Source organism: Mus pahari, chromosome 18 (genome assembly GCF_900095145.1).
Source record: "Mus pahari chromosome 18, PAHARI_EIJ_v1.1, whole genome shotgun sequence".
NCBI classification, from domain to species: domain Eukaryota; kingdom Metazoa; phylum Chordata; class Mammalia; order Rodentia; family Muridae; genus Mus; species Mus pahari.
In genome coordinates, this window is record NC_034607.1 from 20,340,183 (window position 1) to 20,359,310 (window position 19,128).

The 19,128-nt window shown below is 37.5% G+C and overlaps 1 protein-coding gene across 1 annotated transcript in view; it reads left to right on the plus strand.

Moving 5' to 3' along the window:
• Positions 1–19,128, plus strand: part of Kcnh8 (potassium voltage-gated channel subfamily H member 8) — a 365,093-nt gene that overhangs the window by 219,410 nt on the left and 126,555 nt on the right. The window contains exons 6-7 of the mRNA XM_021218046.1: positions 10,441–10,598; positions 15,051–15,258. Coding sequence (XP_021073705.1) covers positions 10,441–10,598; positions 15,051–15,258 — 366 coding nt within the window. The remainder of the gene's footprint in view (positions 1–10,440; positions 10,599–15,050; positions 15,259–19,128) is intronic.

Genomic DNA, 19,128 nt, shown 5'->3' on the forward strand with positions numbered 1-19,128 from the left:
GGGGTATAGGGAACTTTCGGGATAGCATTTGAAATGTAAATAAAGAAAATAATAATAAATAAATTTTTAAAAATAATAACAAAAATATAAAAGAAAAAAATTAAAAAAAAAAAAAGAAAAGTAAAGAGTGGAGGTCAGAACTGGCTACTCTCCTCTCATGATGGTGAAAGACTGCTGATGCTAGTCAGCCAGACACTCTTCTGGGTGTGTCAGGGAATGCTGCCGTACAGGGTGGTGGGAAAGAGGGCAGTTAACATTGCATGATTGGGGCCAGGTGGTTGTGTATGTGAACGAAGTGAGGGGGAGGGGGAGAAGAGAGAGAGAAACCTTACACAATAGTTTTGGAGTCGAGGCTGACTGCTCATCTAACATCTTGAATGGGTTGCTTCTAAGATCACTTCATCTGTCTTTGTTGCCCTCATCAGCAATAAAGAGAAAACGAGAGCTTAGAAAAGCAAATGTGTATGGATTTATGACCATACTGAGAATTCCACACATACAACTTCGGTTGTAACAGCCCAGACAAGAAACCACATCCACAGCAAAGGGGACAGGTAGCACCATCCTAACTACAGCCCGTTATTCTAGAAAACAACAAAAAAAAGGAGCCAACTATTTTTAGCCATATTTCTTGTCACTTTTAGAGTCACATTATAAGGCTTTTAGACAGAAGGAAAGAGAAAAGCAATTTTAAATATTAGATGCAATTTTCCTCATCTTTGAACTAAAAAAGAATATGTAATAAGAACTGAAATAAGTGACCATGTTCTGAGGTACCCTGAGGTAATTTTCTTTCACATCCCCTGTAGAATAAGATGATTGTCAGTTGGGATTAATTGCTTGATCATTGATTGATTGTGCTGGCTCTTAAACTCTAAGGCCACGTCAGCTGTACCATTGATCTAGATGCCATTCCTGCTTTTCTTTAGAAGTCACATTTATTTATTTAATTGAAAGTGTGGGTGCTGTGCTTGTGCTGGGCATGTGGAGGTTAGCAAACAACTTGCAGGAATTGGTTCTTTGCTCATGGCTTCTGGCGATTGAACTCAGGACGTTGGGCTTGGTCACAAAGCTTGCTTACCCACTAAACCATCTCACTGGATCCATCTCTAGGCTTCTTTTATTTTCTAAGATGAGTCTCACTAACAAAGAAGACTGAATTTCTAATGGAATACTACCCATGGGCTTGAGTAGTAAGATCTTCCAAGGACACACACAAACAACTCATGTGGAAGGAGTGGTTTCAGAAAACATCTTGTAGAGACAAAGACTTAGCCTTATAGTTTGTGGCCATATCCAGTTCTGAATACTGGAACTGTGTGTGTTATCTGCCCAATAAAGATAACGCACATATATCCACAGCATAAAGTACAGTGAGGCTATTTCATTGCTTCTTACCAATATTTGGTTATTTATCATTACATTTTGGTAACCTGTGCCCTGTGATTCCTACAAGCATTTGGTATATTTTGAATGTTATGCTTGCTTTATCTAAAACAATTCTTAAAACTCCAGAAACTGTGTTTTTATATGAACAGGTAGCTGTTTCTCCCATTCTCTCTAGAAATATTGCATAACACAGGGACAAACTTGCTCAGAAATAGCTACATGACTTTCTCAGGGACATGTCAAATAAACACTCGACCTCAGCCTTGATTCAAGAGCCCATAGAAGAATGAAATGATTTATTGGGATTCCTCATGATAGGGTTGAAACCAGGGCCATCTGCAGACTACTAAGCTAGCCATTCAGTAGTATGTCTGTCTACCACTGCCCGTCCTGTATCACTCTCATTCAGCAACAAAGATGAAGAAAGTATGCGTTTCAGAGTGCTGCTTAGTGTTCCAGTGCAGAAATTAGCAGGAGGCTCACAGGACATAGGCTGAGCCAGTTGCATTCAGTGATTCTGAGGGTCTCAGACAAACCTGGCTGACCTTGGAAAGGATGTCTTGCTTTGCTGCAGCTGGGCACCAGGCACGGGGGAGTGCTGGTTTGCTACAAGACAGAATTGATCTGGCTAGGGTTTGGAGAGAATTCTTCATTGCAAAATAGTAATAAATCAAAATATCTTGCAACTTCAGGTTCCTTCAAGATTCCAACTGGAGTTAGGAACACTATTTCTGACTTGCCTTGACTGGCATTGTGACCTGGTACTCAGGAATCTGTTGTCCCTTGAATACTGGCCTTCTCTGTCCCTACTGTTCCTGCTAATTCCTACATGCAACTGTTTAGACTTTGATTTTTGCATGTCCTGTGACTACCGATCTTGGAGTGTCCTGGTTTAACTGTCTCTTCTCCGACAATCAAAGGGGTAGTTAATGAAAAATAAAAACAATTTTGCTTCTCTATTTGCCTTTTTTATGTCAATGATCTCAATTTAGATGCAACCAGAATTTTGGATATCAACTCTAGGGTTGTTGGTGCCGCTTACATATTACAGCAACTGGTATAGAAACATTGATCTTCATATTTGCACTGTGCACATATGTGCCTGGAAATAGTCTGAATTATGGAAACCACAAGCTCCAGCAACTATAGCATAACACTAAAATATGAACAATTTCCAATGATGGTATTTATAAAAATAGCCAAGAACTCATAATAGGCTTAAGAAACAATCCATTTTCCCTTATAATTAAGCATGGCTTTTATTATATCAAACACTAAATTTTAACTGAATTTTATTTTTAGTATAATACTTTGCATTTCTATTAAATTATACTTGAAATTTTTTTTTCAAGAGACAAACGTATTAGCTGTATTGTAAATACTCCTGCAAATCCGGAAGTCTGGGTTGAACACATCTGACTTGGCCTCTGCTAGGAAGGTGAAAATTGGGTATCTGGCAAATACAGAGTATAGAATCAGAGCCATACACGTGTAACCACTAGGTATGGGGGAGGTGCAGCTGAGGTGCTGCCAGGAAATGATGCTTTCAAAAGCCATTCTAGATCAATTGGATATCCAGTTAGAAAATATGAATCTTGACTCCCTTTTCACACCGTAGGAGATCTATTGCAGGTAAACTGTTAATAAAATGCAGAAGTGGAAAGGATCAAGAGACATCAGACTGGGGTATCTTAATGCCCTCTAAGCAGACATAATCTCCCAAATAGAAAACAATGTATATGAGTACACACAGCACCTCTGAGGTAGAAGAGGAAGAGAAAAGGGTGATTTCCACTGGACAGAAGTCCTGACTGGGTACCTCATAGCAAAAGGTGTGCAAATAGGGTCTGAAATTAGTTACAGTGCTCAGCGTCACATACCACAGAAAAAAAAATGAATATTACTTTTCTACCATAAAATAGCTTTTAAAATATCACTAGAAGGAAGGAAAAATAGAAATTATAGTTAATTCAGGAACGATATGGAGTTAAGATAAAGGATCATATACTACATGTTAATACTACAGTCATATACTGTATGTTATGTTAATACTATATTAACATAACATACTACAGTCATATACTACATATTAATGTGTTCTTTCTATCCATTTTTTTTTGGCAGTCTCTATTAAAGTAGATGGATAATTGGTGACCCAGGAAGATGGACTTAAAGTCAATGGTCATTCTACACATTTACAAGGAAATACATATATTTGATTATCTACATATGTATACATATATTAATTTATATGTGTATTATGTATGGTTATTTACATGGGTATTTCTCTAAGAACTAACACTGATAGAACATTTTCAAATGAACCCATATTCCATCACAATGAAATGAAAAGACAGACATCTGCAGAGTAAGTTAATGAAGCATTCTACAGCAACAAAAGTACATTGTTTCCTAGTGAAAGCTTCTATACTCAAAAGCAAAAGGTATATTGTATCCTTTCTATCGTGCTGCTAACTGATCCATGCATAATTACTGTATGGTAATAAATGTGCTGGTTATTTGGGGAAAGGTAGTAATCAGTGTGGATCATAACAAATTCTTCTGATTCTAGTTGTGTCCCTGAACAAGAATGATTTCAGGAACAGCTAGCCTTGGAAAATTCATCCAACTCCTTCTTTAATGTTAGTTCATTGTACAGTATATATGCTATTCTTAAACTATACTTTTTAAAGTTGAATGTCTTATATATAGCAATCTATAATTGAAATGCTAAATATTACTTTTATGATTCTAAAACTTACTTAAATTCCATAAAACCTCATAGAAATCATGAGAAGAATTCTCTTCCCACGGTGACGAAAGGAAACAAAGGAGCCAACTGTGGAACCTAGCCTTGCCACTACATGTGATCTTCACAGGTGACCTGAGTTTGGAACACATTGTTCCAAACACATCACTGGCACATTGATGGCTTTATAGTGACCTCAAAGGGCAAAAAAAAAAAAAAAAAAAAAAAAAAAAACACTGAATACATATGAAGTAGCAAAAACAGCACTATCACAAAATAATGATTCAGTAAATGCTGGTCATTATTAGTTTTTTATTGGCATGGCAGCAAGACTATATAGTGTGTTTCAGATCTATAAAATAGAAATGGAAATAACCATGAACAAGTTAGGCAACTCTGATAAGCCACTTCTAGTTCCTGTGTCTTCGTTTGGAAGCCTTTAAGTACAGCAACAGTGACTGGGGACATGTGGACTGATGTCAACAACAAGGAATTTGACTACTGCTTCCATACTATCTGCCATTCTACTGTATGATCATTAAGAAATTCTTAGCAGTCCAGTCCAGGTGTGCTAGGGTCACTGTGATCACAAGCACAGTCAGTATTCCACTGGGATATAGCAAAAGTTTGTGACCCAAGCCTGCACCTTGTTTCTAGGGAGTCAGGTATGGTCGCTGTCCAGTGGGTGCTGGGAGTTTAACACATCCTTTAGAAGGGAAACCAATGTTCTTAACAGTTACCCCACCTCTAAGACTCAATTAATGTATTTTAAATTAAAAATAAATGTCTAATTTTGCTTTAAACATCACTGAAAAAGTAAGTAAGTTATAGAGAGCTCAAATCAGTATTTTTGTGCATGATACACAAGTTTTTTGATATGGTAGACTAACATAATACAGTGACAGCCATGTACAATCTCAGGCTAATACAAATGAATAGTAATGATAATTAGAGCAGAATTTTGATGGTGATGTACTAGATATTTTAATGTCTACTTTAACCAAACATAAAGTTTACTGATAATAATTCTTCACTGTGCTTATAAAGAAGTAATGGCATAAGATCATGAGAAAATAAAAAGCCTGTTATAAAAATGAAGGCATACTCATTTTAGGTGATTTGCTTTTCTTTGAGTCCCAAGAACTCCATGCAGGGTGAAAATCCATGGACCTTCTGAAGCAGTATTTAAACATGTTGGATCATTGAAAGGAATCATTTCAGTTGGAAAGTTAGTTGTACAGTACCTGGATTCTGAGAACATGTGACACCTCTGCGCTTGTGTAGCACACTGTGGGTACTTTGGTGTGGTCAGTTTAACTCTAACCTTGACTCTAAAGAAATAGTAATCACATTCAAAAGTAGTCTTCCATACTATATTAAGATACTTAACATTTCTTTATGAAGATAAAGGAGGCATCTTGGTCCCTACAGTGAAACAACATATGGAGAGAGTCTTTTGATACCCACGCCCTTTCTTTCACTGTACTTTGTTGTGAAATCCAGCAGATTGAAGATTTAGATCATATTTTTTTTTCTCTTTTGGAAGAGTAAGGGGATCTGCATCAGTGATGCAATTGAAAGAAATGAAGGTCCCTAGATCAGGATACTGAGAGCTAAGCTTGATAACTGTCTTCCGTAGTCTCAGGTATTTGAATTCTCAGCCCCTAGTTGGTGGTATTATTTGTGACGTCATAAAAGATAGGGCCCTTTTTAAGGAAGTATGTCCCTGGAGGTGGGCTTTGAGAAATTAGACTCAGCTAGATTTGGATTCACTCGCTTTGCTTTGTGCTTATGATTCAAGGCACGAGTTCTCAGCTTCTGCTGAGTCAACATGCTTGCCATCTATTGCCTCTGCTCCTCCATCACGGACTTTAACTTTCTGGAATCATAAGCCCGAATAAGATGTCTTCTATATGTTGCCTTGGCCAATGTGCATTATCGCAGCGACAAAAAGAGGCCACAACAGGATATTTACAGAGAGGGTGGGTAAGGACAGTGTGTTCTGTGTTGCTGCTGACCATAAAACTAGAGTCAAGGAAAGGAAGTCACAGGTAGTCATCCATGCACGTTAACTTGAAAGAACTGCCTATTGATAGCCTTGAGAGAGCCAGGCATGATGACCCTCACCTTCTGTCTCAGCAAGAGGATCATAAGTTCAAGGTCAGCCTGGACTACATACCCAGGACCTGTCTCAGAACCAAACTAAAACAAAAACTCCAGAAGGCTTATCATGACTAAAGATTACTTAGAGGGTGAATTGTTCCCTCTCCGTTGTTGTAATAAAATACCCTAACCAAAATCTATTCAGGGAAAAAAATAGTTTACTTTAGCTTACAATTCCAGTGGGGATACAATCTACCATAGCAAGGTAGGGCATTGTGGCAGAAGCATTAGGCCTGCCTGGTAGTCAGAAAACAGAAAAACCACATTTCCTCTACACAAAAGAAACAGAAAACAAGAAAGGAAGTTGGATAAGGCTACAAACCCTCACCATTCATGCCCAGTGACATACTTCTTCCAATAAGGCTCCACCCCTAAAGGCTCTTTAATCTCCCTAAACAGTGCCATCATCTTGGAACCACATGCTCAAACACATAAGCCCATAGAGGATATTTCTCATTCAAAGCACAATATATGGCACTCCTACAAAAGGCAAACTGTTAGGATACAGGACTTTTATGTACCTTCCCTTGAAATGGAGCCATATATCAAGGGTGAAGGTTACCACCATTTATCTAGCAGGACTGCAGAGGATCCACCTACAGGAAATAGCAACAAATGTTAGCAAGGATCCACCTCACTTCATCTAGTCTTCTCTCCCCTAATCTTGTGTTGTGAGTCCCATTGTTTTTACATGCTGCTGTCTCCTTGCTATTGCTCTTTCGTTTTCATAAGTCATTCACTTCAGAGTAAGAGAGACAGATACTGACATGCTCAGCAGGGGTCGGAGCATAGGGAATTTTATTCCGATCACCAATGGTTTATTCTAATCCTTGTTAAAATAATCTATCCCCTGAGTCTCTTGTTCACTCTCTTCTCTGCTTATTGTCTCCACTCCTTTTCCCCCAAATGCCCTGGGACAAAACACTGTGCTAAAAGAAGTGTCACCTGAGCAATGGAAACACTCAGAGTATCTTTAGATCATTAGCCAGTGCTGGTTTACTTAAATGTCTCTCCACCCATGCTTATACCAACCACATCAATTAATTTTTAAAGAAATCGTTAAATAAAGTTAGTAATTATTTACATGCACTGCACGTGTTCTTGTGCACATCATTATATTTTAATTTACTTTTTAACAAGTAAGCCAACATGACTTTTAAATTATTTCCCACCTGTCATGAAGGCTAATAAAGTAATCTACTAATGTATGCCGTATCAAATGTAGCCCCCCCTTTCCTTTTATTTAGAACTATGGACATTCTAATGACATAGCTCTACAGAAGAATAAAACTCAGAGGGAAATACATTTAGCTTCTTTGCTTTTCAGCTCACACACATAACTAGTCAGTGGGAGGGGAGAAGAAATACTTTGGAAGTCTGAAAACGAGGGAGCAACACATCTGGTGTTTCTTTATGGTTAGTCTTTAATTGTGCTATATAAAGCATGAAGACAATGCAGCAAATTATCTCAGAATGTAATTGATTACCTGTGATCTGCATCATCAGAGAATTCAATTATGTTTTTGTTTTGGTGCCGTGGATTAGGATGGGCCCTTTATAAAGGCTGTAAACCAGAGTGTTTCCATAATTCTCTGTCTCTTAACTAATGGCATTAAATATCATTAAATAGAATCCTTGTACCATAGACCACAATGGATGATATGTCAGATGCCAACACATAGGAATGTAAAGGTTTTGAGGAGGGAAAAATCTTTTCTGTTAATTTGCTATGTGTTTGGGGTGTTTTTCTTGGCTCAAACAGTGTGATTTTGCTACTTTTGCATTGCCATGAACGGAATTCCAGAAGGACTACTTAAAATGTTTGGTTTTGGCTCATGGGTTTGGAAGTTTTAGTTCACCATAGTTGTGAAACCATGGCGGAACAGATCTGTTCACATCATGGTGGAAGGGATTCAGAGTGAGTCAGATCTGCAACCATACCACCCTCAGGGTGCCAATCACTGATGGCAGAAGCTTAGCAGCGTCAGGCCTGTTCAGTGCTTTGATGAAGAAGAATGAGACATGCAAGGTCCAGGGGAAACTCTGCTCCTAATTTCTTCTAGCTCTGATCTGCTCCTTACATTTCCAGAATTTCTCCCAAACATTACCACTGTCTGAGGACCAAGCATTCAAACCATGAGATGTCATAAGTAAACTATAATGTGTGCCTGTGTGCGTGCGTGAGTGTGTGTGTGTGTGTGTGTGTGTGTGTGTGTGTGTAGAGGTTCTAGAATAACTTGGTGAAGTCGGTTCTCCCCTTCTACCACATTGTTTCTAGGAATCTAACTCAGGTCATCCTCCTTGACAACATGTAGCCTTATGCAGTTATACTACCTATTTTGAAATATTTAATTAATTTCATCAACTACAGTTACTCTCTTGTGGCCCCACCATAACAGAGATTTCCTTAGCAAATATCAGCCTTGGGGTTCTCATAACACTGAGAGACTACCTGTTGGCCCTGCTATACAGTTGTCTCTGTGTTATGTTTGTTATTTTTATATTCTCTTTTGATCCCCTATAACAAGACAAAGAAACATCTCTTCTGTATTTTCTAATTAATAATGACAATAACCCTGAGTAATTTTATAATTTGGGGTTTTGTTTAATATTTTATTAAATATTTTATTTGGTTTTAAATATTTTCCTTATTCCTGAGAATTTCATACATAAATCAAATGAAATATTATCATATAATATCTTATCATATCAATCATATCATCATATCACCTCTATTTCCTTGTTCAATTACCCTAACAAAATATTTTCTTGTTCATTGTGATATTATTTTGATGGGACATAATCAATGAATTGGTTTTAGTGGTCAACACCATTATCATGGTGTCAATAAATCCTTCACCTCACATAGCATTGTTCTTATTTTTAATAATTTAAGTTAGCCACAGAGTATTCCAATTCATTATATAATCTTAATCCATTTTGCAGCTCAGACTTTCCATTGTTTTGTTATTACTTTAATTCCTAGTTACATTAACTGATTTCCCCATGTATCCTGATTCGATTTGTGAGGGGTTGAACCAATGTATTGGCCCAAAATAAGACTCATAGAGTAAAGTCTGTCTGTTAGAGTCAGCTGCCCACATGTGCCATCCTTTTACGTGTCTACCCATCCTGAAATTCTCTGTGACCTGCATGCTTTTTGTTTTTTTATAAAAAAAATACATCTTAATTTACTTAACCCAGAAAGCAAGATGTTAGCCTGAGATAGACTCACATATCTACAGATGACTTTCAACTTAAGAAAGCATTCTTGGTTGTGGGTTTGTCTTTGACTAGCACCCATAAGAGTATTGTCTGTGGTAAATGGATCAATAAACACAGAACAAAAGAATTATGTAAGGAAAGTTTGAAAATTGTGAAGTAAAATACAAGAACAGAAGGGGAAATATTAGCAATAGACACGAAAAAGCAACTGCTGTACTTAGCAAGACGTGTGACTTAATGTCAAAGGTGAATTTCATATTCACACAATGACTTGCTAAATTTTGTGCACAAAATTACTAGTGTTACCCACATGGTAGTTGTTGGCTAAGATGATCTGTAGGACTTTGTTTCTACCTCTACCATGGGGTGAAACAATCTCCCAACACGCTTTAGAATATCTTACACTGGACACTTGGTAATCTCACTAGTATTCTAATGGCTGGAATTTTCAGCATCTGAACACAGGATACAGTGTCCTTTGCCCTTCTTCAGTATTTTCTCATTACACTGAAACTATCTCATTTACATTGAAATGGTGAGGGTACTAATCTGAAGTAGCTTGAAATTACTTTGCTTTGATTTTTGTATAATTTTATACACATTTCTTCCCTGACTGCTTGCCTTTCCTCTTTCCTTCTTCCTTTATTCCTCCTTTCCCTCCCTCCCTTCCTTCCTTCCTTCCTTCCTTTCTTTCTTTCTTTCTTTCTTTCTTTCTTTCTTTCTTTCTTTCTTTCTTTCTTTCTTTCTTTCTTTCTTTCTTTCTNTTTCTTTCTTTCTTTCTTTCTTTCTTTCTTTCTTTCTTTCTTTCTTTCTTTCTTTCTTTCTTTTTAAAAGAATTATTATTGTTTACTCTTTCTTTTCTTTCCCCTCTTTTCCTCATTTTTTTTCTCAATTGTCTTTTTTTCCCCAAGCAGATATTATTCTAAATTTCCGAACAACTTATGTCAGCAAGTCTGGCCAAGTTATCTTTGAAGCGAGATCCATTTGCATTCACTACGTCACCACCTGGTTCATCATTGATCTGATTGCTGCCTTGCCCTTTGACCTCCTGTATGCTTTCAATGTCACAGTGGTGAGTAGACGTCTTCCACGTGGCCTTTTAAGTTTTGTGTTTGATTTTCATATAGTTGCTGTTAAATGCTCCCTGTGGTTGTGACCTCTTTAATAAGGATGTGGAGATACTTAGTGACATGCAGGCCTGATTGTCCACTTGAGGAAGTGAATTCTTTCTGATCTCTTCCTTCAGTGCTCAGAAGCAGAGAGAGCGTATACAGGAAGAAAGCCTGAATCTGTCATAAATTTTGACTCACTAAACGAATCTTGTGATACCAAACCACCTCTAGGGACAGAATCATCACTTGAGATTTCTAAAAGGAAATTGGCTGGAGAATTTGGTGGAGAAATGCAAAATATATTTTCTCTTTTCCTGATCTTTAACTCTTTATACTTTTATTATACATTAACAAAGCTAACTGAAGGCTGATCCGGCAAACAGGAATGCCAGAATTAGGGTAAGGGAATTCAGTCACTTCAGTAACATAACCCAGTATAAAATGAGATTCCTGAGTTGATTAACACTTGTACTTTCTGTTCTTCCGTCTTTCAAGCTTCTCTTCATGCCTCCTCACAAGGAAGAAAGTGTTCCATTTGCACTAGCAATCATTTTTACATTCAGTGACGGACATTTTTAAAAACTGTCAAGTGCTTTCTTATAACCAGAGAGATGTTTAGGAAGACTGCTTCTGATTGGGCACAAGATTTTTGTTGTTGTTTTGTTGTGTCTTCTTATTATGGTAACCAATGTTAGCCTGCAAAAACAAGTGTACTAAATATTAGTTCAGATGAAACAAATTCCCTTGTCAGTGGATAACTCTTCATATACATCACATCCTTTGTGAAGACTTTAATGGCTGGTTTCCAAGAGTAGCCAAGCAATCAGAGTTTCAAATTCAGACATTATTGGCTTTGAGGTGAACATACACATTCTGTCCCAACTTCTTAATGCAGACTTACAAGTTCGTTAAGTGCATATGCTGTCAGAATTTTGTTTTTCTCTCTATTTTTTTCTGAGTTGGAGGTTGAGGGTAATGTCATCAGGATGAAAGCTACCAAAAAAACCTAGCACATCATATCAATTGGCACATCATATCAATTGGCATGATATTGGGTAGTTACCTGGGCTTTCAAAAGAAGTTTTAAGAATGAATTTCTCTAGGTAAGAACCATAATGAAAGTGAAGTGATTCCAAGCAAGGATTTTACAAAGCTCCAAAATAATCGAAGGAGTATATGTTACAAAGGTTTATTAAAGTATCCTAAATTCTCTGGCCAAATTAGCAAATTTTATTCTGTTTAACACAATCTGATTTTAAATTAACTTGCTGCTTTGCTACTGAATATTAATAGAATTCTTATGCTCTATTTTTCTCTGGGTACTGAAATAGGATAATTTTAAATATGGACATGTAGTATAGAATAATAAAAATATACAAGAAATAGTCAGTGTATGTTTTTGTACTGTTAACATCATCGTTGCCTAAGTTAACAGATGAGATTCTCTTACTTGGTGACCACTTAAACAATCCCCACCCCCTTCGGCTCAGTGTCTTGGGAATCTTACATAAATGCTTTGTGAATAATGTAAGTCACAAAAGAAAACAAGATGGCAAACGAACTTTCTACTAGAGATACTGCTCCTATTTTTGACAGGCCTGGTCATTTAAAAAGCAGTACAAATCTGCTGTCCTTTACTGAGGTAATAAGAATAAAATGTTCTATTTGAACAGAAGAGCTTGTTCAAGATATCCTGTTCTTTTTCTAACAAAACATGTGATGAGAACAACTTATAAGGAGAAGTGTCCTTAGACATGGAAACTAAAAATAAGCCTGCTCCTACCAGATTTAAAATATGTCCAGTGAATATATATCTCCATAAAAGAATCTCATCATGGAGTACAGCCCTCTGTAGGCTTGGGCCCTGACTGCTACTAACTGCCTTTGGCAAATGTTTTCAGTACATTCATGTAGTCACCAATAAAAACCTACTGTGCACCTCACTCTGAAATGTTCTGACAGAGACAAAATTAGGAAGGGCAGATACAGTGGAAAGGCACAGGTATGGATTAGTTACCATCTGAGCAAAAAAAATCAAACCTTTTTCATTTTAATTTGGCACATGTTTTTGTTGTTGTTGTTGTTGTTGTTGTTGTTTTGTTTTGTTTTGTTATGTCCAATTGGTAAAAGAAAAAACTGCTTCTAGAGACTTTGGATAGCTTCACTTGTCCCCAGGTCCCTCCTAATTCTCATTCATGACAAATTTGGGATACCAATCTCAAAAAGCCATAAGAATCATGAGGTTCCCCCATTCATCAAAAGCCTGCACCCCTACGTCACAGCAGGAAGCTCCTGACTCTTGGTGAGCAATTCCTTTTTTTGTTTGGAATGTCCCAGCATATTACCAGGGTATGTATGTCATCCTAAAGTGGAGTTCAAGGGCCTTGCTTGTGGAAATGGTCACAGAAGGAAAGCTCCACATTCTTCTGTGAACCCCTCTCCCTGAGACCAGAGAAGATGAGGTATCACATGACCTCCAGATTCAGATGACCTTCCCTATTGGGAGTTCCAGACCAGGCTTCATGTCACTTAAAAATTGTCATCTGTCTATCAAATTCAGCTACCTATTAAACAAAGTTCTTTCACAATAATTCTCTAAGTGACAAAGTCAATATTTTAAAATCCTGGCCGGTGATCCTGTGATCCACACCAACTTGGTACATGGTAGATGAGATAAGGATGCTGCAGGGATAGAGGAAGCTAAGCTTGAACTTAAGGAGTGTAGAGAAGAAATGAAAGAGCAGCTTGCCCGGTGCCTTTAAGGTTCTCTTTTATGGCCTGCGAGATGACTCAGCAGATAAAAGTGTTTGCTGCTCACCCTGATGACATGAGTCACATCACAGATTTCCACATAATAGAGAGAACCCATATGGAGGAGTTACCCTGTAATGTCCACAGCTGTGGGCAGGCAGGAAGGAACAGAGGGAAGGGGAAGGGAGGGGAGAAAAGGGGAGGGAAATGAAGGGGAGGGAAGAGAAGGGGAAAAAAGTAAGATGAATGGAAGAAAAAGGGGTTTAAGAAAAGATTGTGTTTTATTTAAGTTTAGAATAATTTACAAGACTAGAATAGAGCACAGTTTTTGAATATCTGTTTAGATGAGATTTGAGTATCTTATATCTTTCTTGTTTGTTTGTTTTGGGGGGTTTGTTTGTTTGTTTTTCAAGACAAGGGAGTATCTTAATCTGTCAGTTCATTTTTTTTTTGTTCATTCATTTTTCGTTCATTCATTCTTGTATCATTTGCCCATCTTTCAAATACTAGATAAGTTTCTATATATATTAGAGTTACCGGAAGATGGGTAACCAAAGAGAGAACTGAAATCAACTGACCTGCTGATTTGAAGACCATTCCCCCTGAAGACACTGACCTCCTCTATAGTTATATTCTACAAAGCGGAGACACATTATAGCCACAAGCTATAATCAGCTTCTTTACTTATAGTTCCCTCCAAGAAATTAAATGGTCAAAGAGTCTACCAAACTCCCTTTCTATGTGAGCTGATACTCTGTTATCTTCTTAATGTTCTCTAAATTCTGTGAAAGCGGTCAGAGGGCAAGTGTTAGCTGCACCCCTCTTTAACACTAATTCTGACCATGTCTTGTGTTCACCAATGGTGTTTCATGAATGCCTAAATTCAGAAAACTCCTTGAGTTTGAAGTCTAAAATTTAATTGTTCAAAAAAGACAGGGCATAGCAGATACAACAAGTTTCAAATCTACTTCCTTTTGGCTTTATAACACTCTAGAGAAAAGCTCAGGCCTGGAATGTCTCACTGGAATGTTTGCTCCATTTGTTGATAGTAGGAGCCAGGTAGGTTACCAGTTGACACAGCAGGTGCCACTGGTACTTACTCAAGTTTATGTGCCAGCTGACTTAAGGAAATGAATCTTTCCAGGTCTGTGTGAGTTTCATGAAAAACTTTAAAAAAATGAAGACTACAAAAGTCTTAAATTAAAATTAGCAATATTATGGCTTTGTACATTTCATTCAATATTTATGGATTAGTATTACAACCCAAATATATTATCTGTAGAGGGAAAGCAAAATTGACACAAAATATGTCTAAGGTGAAATCTTACACACAGTGTGCCTTAGCTGTGCAGTGGTGTATACGAAATTGTATATAGTCAGGTAGAAAACAAGGTCAAATCTAGTTAATAAAGTTAAGTTTCTACTTAAAAGTAACAGAGGAAAAATAACCTCTGTAAGTTTTAGCCTATGTTACTTCATTCTTACTCTTAATATTTCTTTCTCTTGACACTAGTCCAAGGAGTCACAACACATCACTATGTCCACAGGAGTTAAGCCATCATGATTCTTCCTTCCAGAAACTTTCTACCTTGGGTATGGGTTACAGAAAATGCTGTGCTGTAGATGTGCCTTCCAAGCTGTGTTGTTCTGCCCCACCACAGGTGTCCCTTGTTCATCTCCTGAAGACTGTCCGGCTGCTGCGTCTTTTGCGCCTCCTGCAGAAGCTGGACCGATATTCTCAGCACAGTACAATCGTCCTCACCCTGCTCATGTCCATGTTTGCTCTCCTTGCACACTGGATGGCATGTATCTGGTATGTCATTGGAAAAATGGAGAGGGAGGAGAACAGCCTTCTCAAGTGGGAAGTCGGTAAGGGCTCTGGCACGTTTTCCACTGCTAGCTAAATGGGAATGTTGTGTCGACTTTGGGGGAAGTGACAGTTGTGTTTGTGTATATATTATTCTATTCATTTATGTATTAAATTTTTATACTACACTACATAGGCCATTCTCATCTGTGTACATAATGTATATTTAGTGCATTTTTAATACTCTACTGCTCTCCTATTCCATACCCCTCCCCACTCCTTTCAATTCTCTTTATCTTCTACACAATCATATAGATAAGTTCCTTCTTACTGACATTTCTTTTTTTTTTCCAATTTAAAGTACAAGTGTTAAAAGTCTTCTTTAAGAACCATGCATTGTCTGTAAACTTTATCAGGTTCAATTTTTTAGTCCAAAGAAACTTAAAAACTCTCTAAGTTGTTCAAACTGTCTAGTAAGGATGCGCCAGATGTTGGTTAAGTTTGCAATCTACCTTGGCATTTTGCTGGTGCAGAGCTAGTAGCAGTAAATCATGGGAACCTGCTCTGAGGCTCTCACTAAGCTGTTGAACCACAAGAACACAATTGTTTATATCTGAGCTGGTCTTCTAAGGGAAAAGAAGATGAGCCTTTCTTTTTTCCACTAGGAAAGGGAACTACCAAAAGGGTGTATCATATGCAGAGGACCAGTGATGGCAGGGAAGACAGGATCATTTACAAATATTTACAGCATTCAGTAGTTCCACAATCCATAAAATTTAGGATTTCTCTTCCAAGCGTTACATAATTTTGCATAAATGAATGTAAAATACCAAGCACAGCAACACATTTTTAAACCCATGTTAATCATGGAAATTTATAGAAAAAAAAAAAGAAGTCTAAAGAAGTAGAGACCTTCTAGTCTAAACTAGCTACCATCTTTGCACAGCCCCACTCTATAGAGCTACTCCAGTGCCCTTTATTGGAGGGCTCTTGTTTTTATTTTTGTTTGGATAAAGAATCTAGTTTTCTAAATCTGTGTTTCAAAAGAATCTATTATTTTAGTTGGCTCAAATTCTCTCACTTAATAGTCTCCACCAAAAGTCAATCTTGAAGCTTTGAAAGAAGCTCAGACCTTTACAGAGGGCTTAGTCATAAGTGACTCCCAGAAAGTGAAGTGCCAAGTGTGTTCCTTTGCTCAGGAAGCTGTGCAGAGCTGTGCTGGCTGTCCTAAACAACCGTCTCTCACCACGGGTTATGTACAATACCTTCACAAGACCTCCCTGAAGAGTGAGCTGGAGATTTTGAGGAAGCAAGTTGAAGAATGTTAATTCTCTTCCCAGGTTATTTAAAAACAAACAAACAAAAATGTCATGTGACCATGTTTCAACTGAGCTCCAGAAAGCAACTGATCTGTTCCACCTAAGATTTTCTTCTGAAAAGAGTTGGCTTTTCTTCCTTTTCAAAGCACGTTTTAGATATCTGGCTATGGTTTTGGATTCTCAGAAACGAATGAAGGACATAAGTAACTCTGTAGAGTGGAAAGCAAAGGTGTCCTAGATTTTTTTTTAAAAATGAGATTCATCTGGAGAAAGATGGGGAAGAGATAGGTGGGAAAGTCATGTCTGATGTCACTGATGCCATCTGCCTCTTCCAGGTGCTCCAGTGTTGTCCCAATGCGGTTCAGTGAGTGGCAGGATTAGATGTCTGCCCTTTGTTTTCAGTCTATATTAAAATTCTCTCTTGTGGTCAGCATTCAATTCAATCTTAGGCCTGGGCTGATATTCTTCAGACCCCAGATCTATACAATGATAGTAATTTGGAAGGTTTGTCATCTGAGAGAGTCTAGCTGGGGAAAATCCATCTTGGACACACTCTCAAATCAAGTTAGATGAGGAATCATTTTGTTTACACTTCTACCATGTCAGTTTGCTACAGACATGCAATCTAGATTTCAACTTTTCTCCCCTAAAATATGCAGAGTTGTTTTGTTCCTAAGAAAGAGGGAGTCAGTCACGTGAACTGTACCAGGATTAGCCCTGACCAGAGGTTGTAAGGCAGATTGATACACCACAGTGGCAGGAAGGCTTGGGCCTCACATCTGTAACTATTAGGTTTGCTTCAATTTAGTTGAGCACTCTGCACCACAATTCCCTTGTCTACAACATAGGAACCTCACTAAACAACTGAACAGTCTCTTTCTGGATTCCATGATATACGGATAAATGGCTCTCATGAAAACACATATTTAAAATTGTATGCTTCCTAAGAATATATGGAATATATGTTCTCATCACAGATTAGTGTCCATTGACCATCTGCTGCAGCCACCATATTCTAGGCTGAGGGTGTATCTGCAGGCTTTGCTAAAATCACTACTATTTTTCTTTTTACTCAGATATAGTAAAAACAATTCCCGTTGGAGAATTAGATATCCTGTCTAAATGGCCCTTGGGATGTGATTAGGAAGGAGGTATGCTCATTATGCCTGCAAATATATTTGGACAAGGTCTGGACAAGGACTTTCCCTCCTTCTAAAATTATTTGTATAATTTGTACACATATTAAATCATATGCCAGTGGAAATTTGTCTTCATACTAAACAATCAGAGCTTTTCTACCTGTTAGTTCATTTTTACTGTGTAATTTCTTCTCAGTAGTGGTTAAGTTTGATTTGCTTTTGTTCCAATTACCATAAATCAAAACTACATCACACAAATAAAATCCTGTTAGAGAACACATTGTTCTTTACTTCTGTGGCTAAGGTATAGAGCAGGTTTATCTGTCTGAATGATAAATCTCTTTCTAATCATTATCAATTATCCAATTACTCTTCTTTTGTCCTTGGCAAATTCAATACTGGCAGCTAATGTGCTTTGATATTTTGCTTCTAAGCAAACCCAAGTTCATCTTTAAGCCTGGCCAATGCCATTTTTTATAAGTTGTCTACTTTTAGAATGGGTACTTTGTGGTTGTTGGCTTAGGAGATCAGAAACATTGTAAAACGGTTTGTCTGGTGCTCTATTTCAGCTTGTATTTTCATATATTTGAATGTATAATCTACACAATTTTGAAGTTTGTCTGGCTGTTTATGACTAAGGAGGACCTATGTCCTTTTTTTTTTTTTTTTTTTTTTTTTTTTTTTTTATCAACTGAAGAGAATCAAGGTGTAGGTTATACAATCCCTATATGGAAAATGTTGCCTTTTCCTCTACTGTGACTTCTATTTAGGATATAGTTGTTGGCAAAGTTAGATGGATCAGTAGTCATGGTCATTAGGTTACTAAGTGGTATTCATGGTTCAGGAACCTAGACTCCTAAACTTGTCTAGAAGTCTTTCTATATCTCAAATATTAGGAAAATTATAAGGAATGTCTGTTTGGAAAACTTTTTTTTTTTTGGCTAAGAAGGAGAGAACAAACGGGATTTGCTAGTTTGTCTGAAAATTAGTGTCTGTGTTTGGTGGCTGATTATGGGATGGATCCCTGGGTGGGGCAGTCTCTGGATAGTCCATCCTTATGTCTCAGCTCCAAACTTTGTCTCTGTAACTCCTTCCATGGGTATTTTTTCCCTATTCTAAGGAGGAATGAAATACCCACACTTTGGACTTCCTTCTTCTTGATTTTCATGTGTTTTTCAAATTGTATCTTGGGTATTCTAAGATTCTGGGCTAATATCCACTTATCAGTGAGTGCATGCCATGTGAATTCTTTTGTGATTGGGTTACCTCACTCAGGATGATATCCTCCAGATCCATCCATTTCCCTAAGAATTTCATAAATTCATTGTTTTTAATAGCTGAGTAGTACTCCATTGTGTAAATGTACCACATTTTCTGTATCCATTCCTCTGTTGAGGGACATCTGGGTTCTTTCCAGCTTCTGGCTATTATAAATAGGGCAGCTATGAACATAGTGGAGCATGTGTCCTTATTA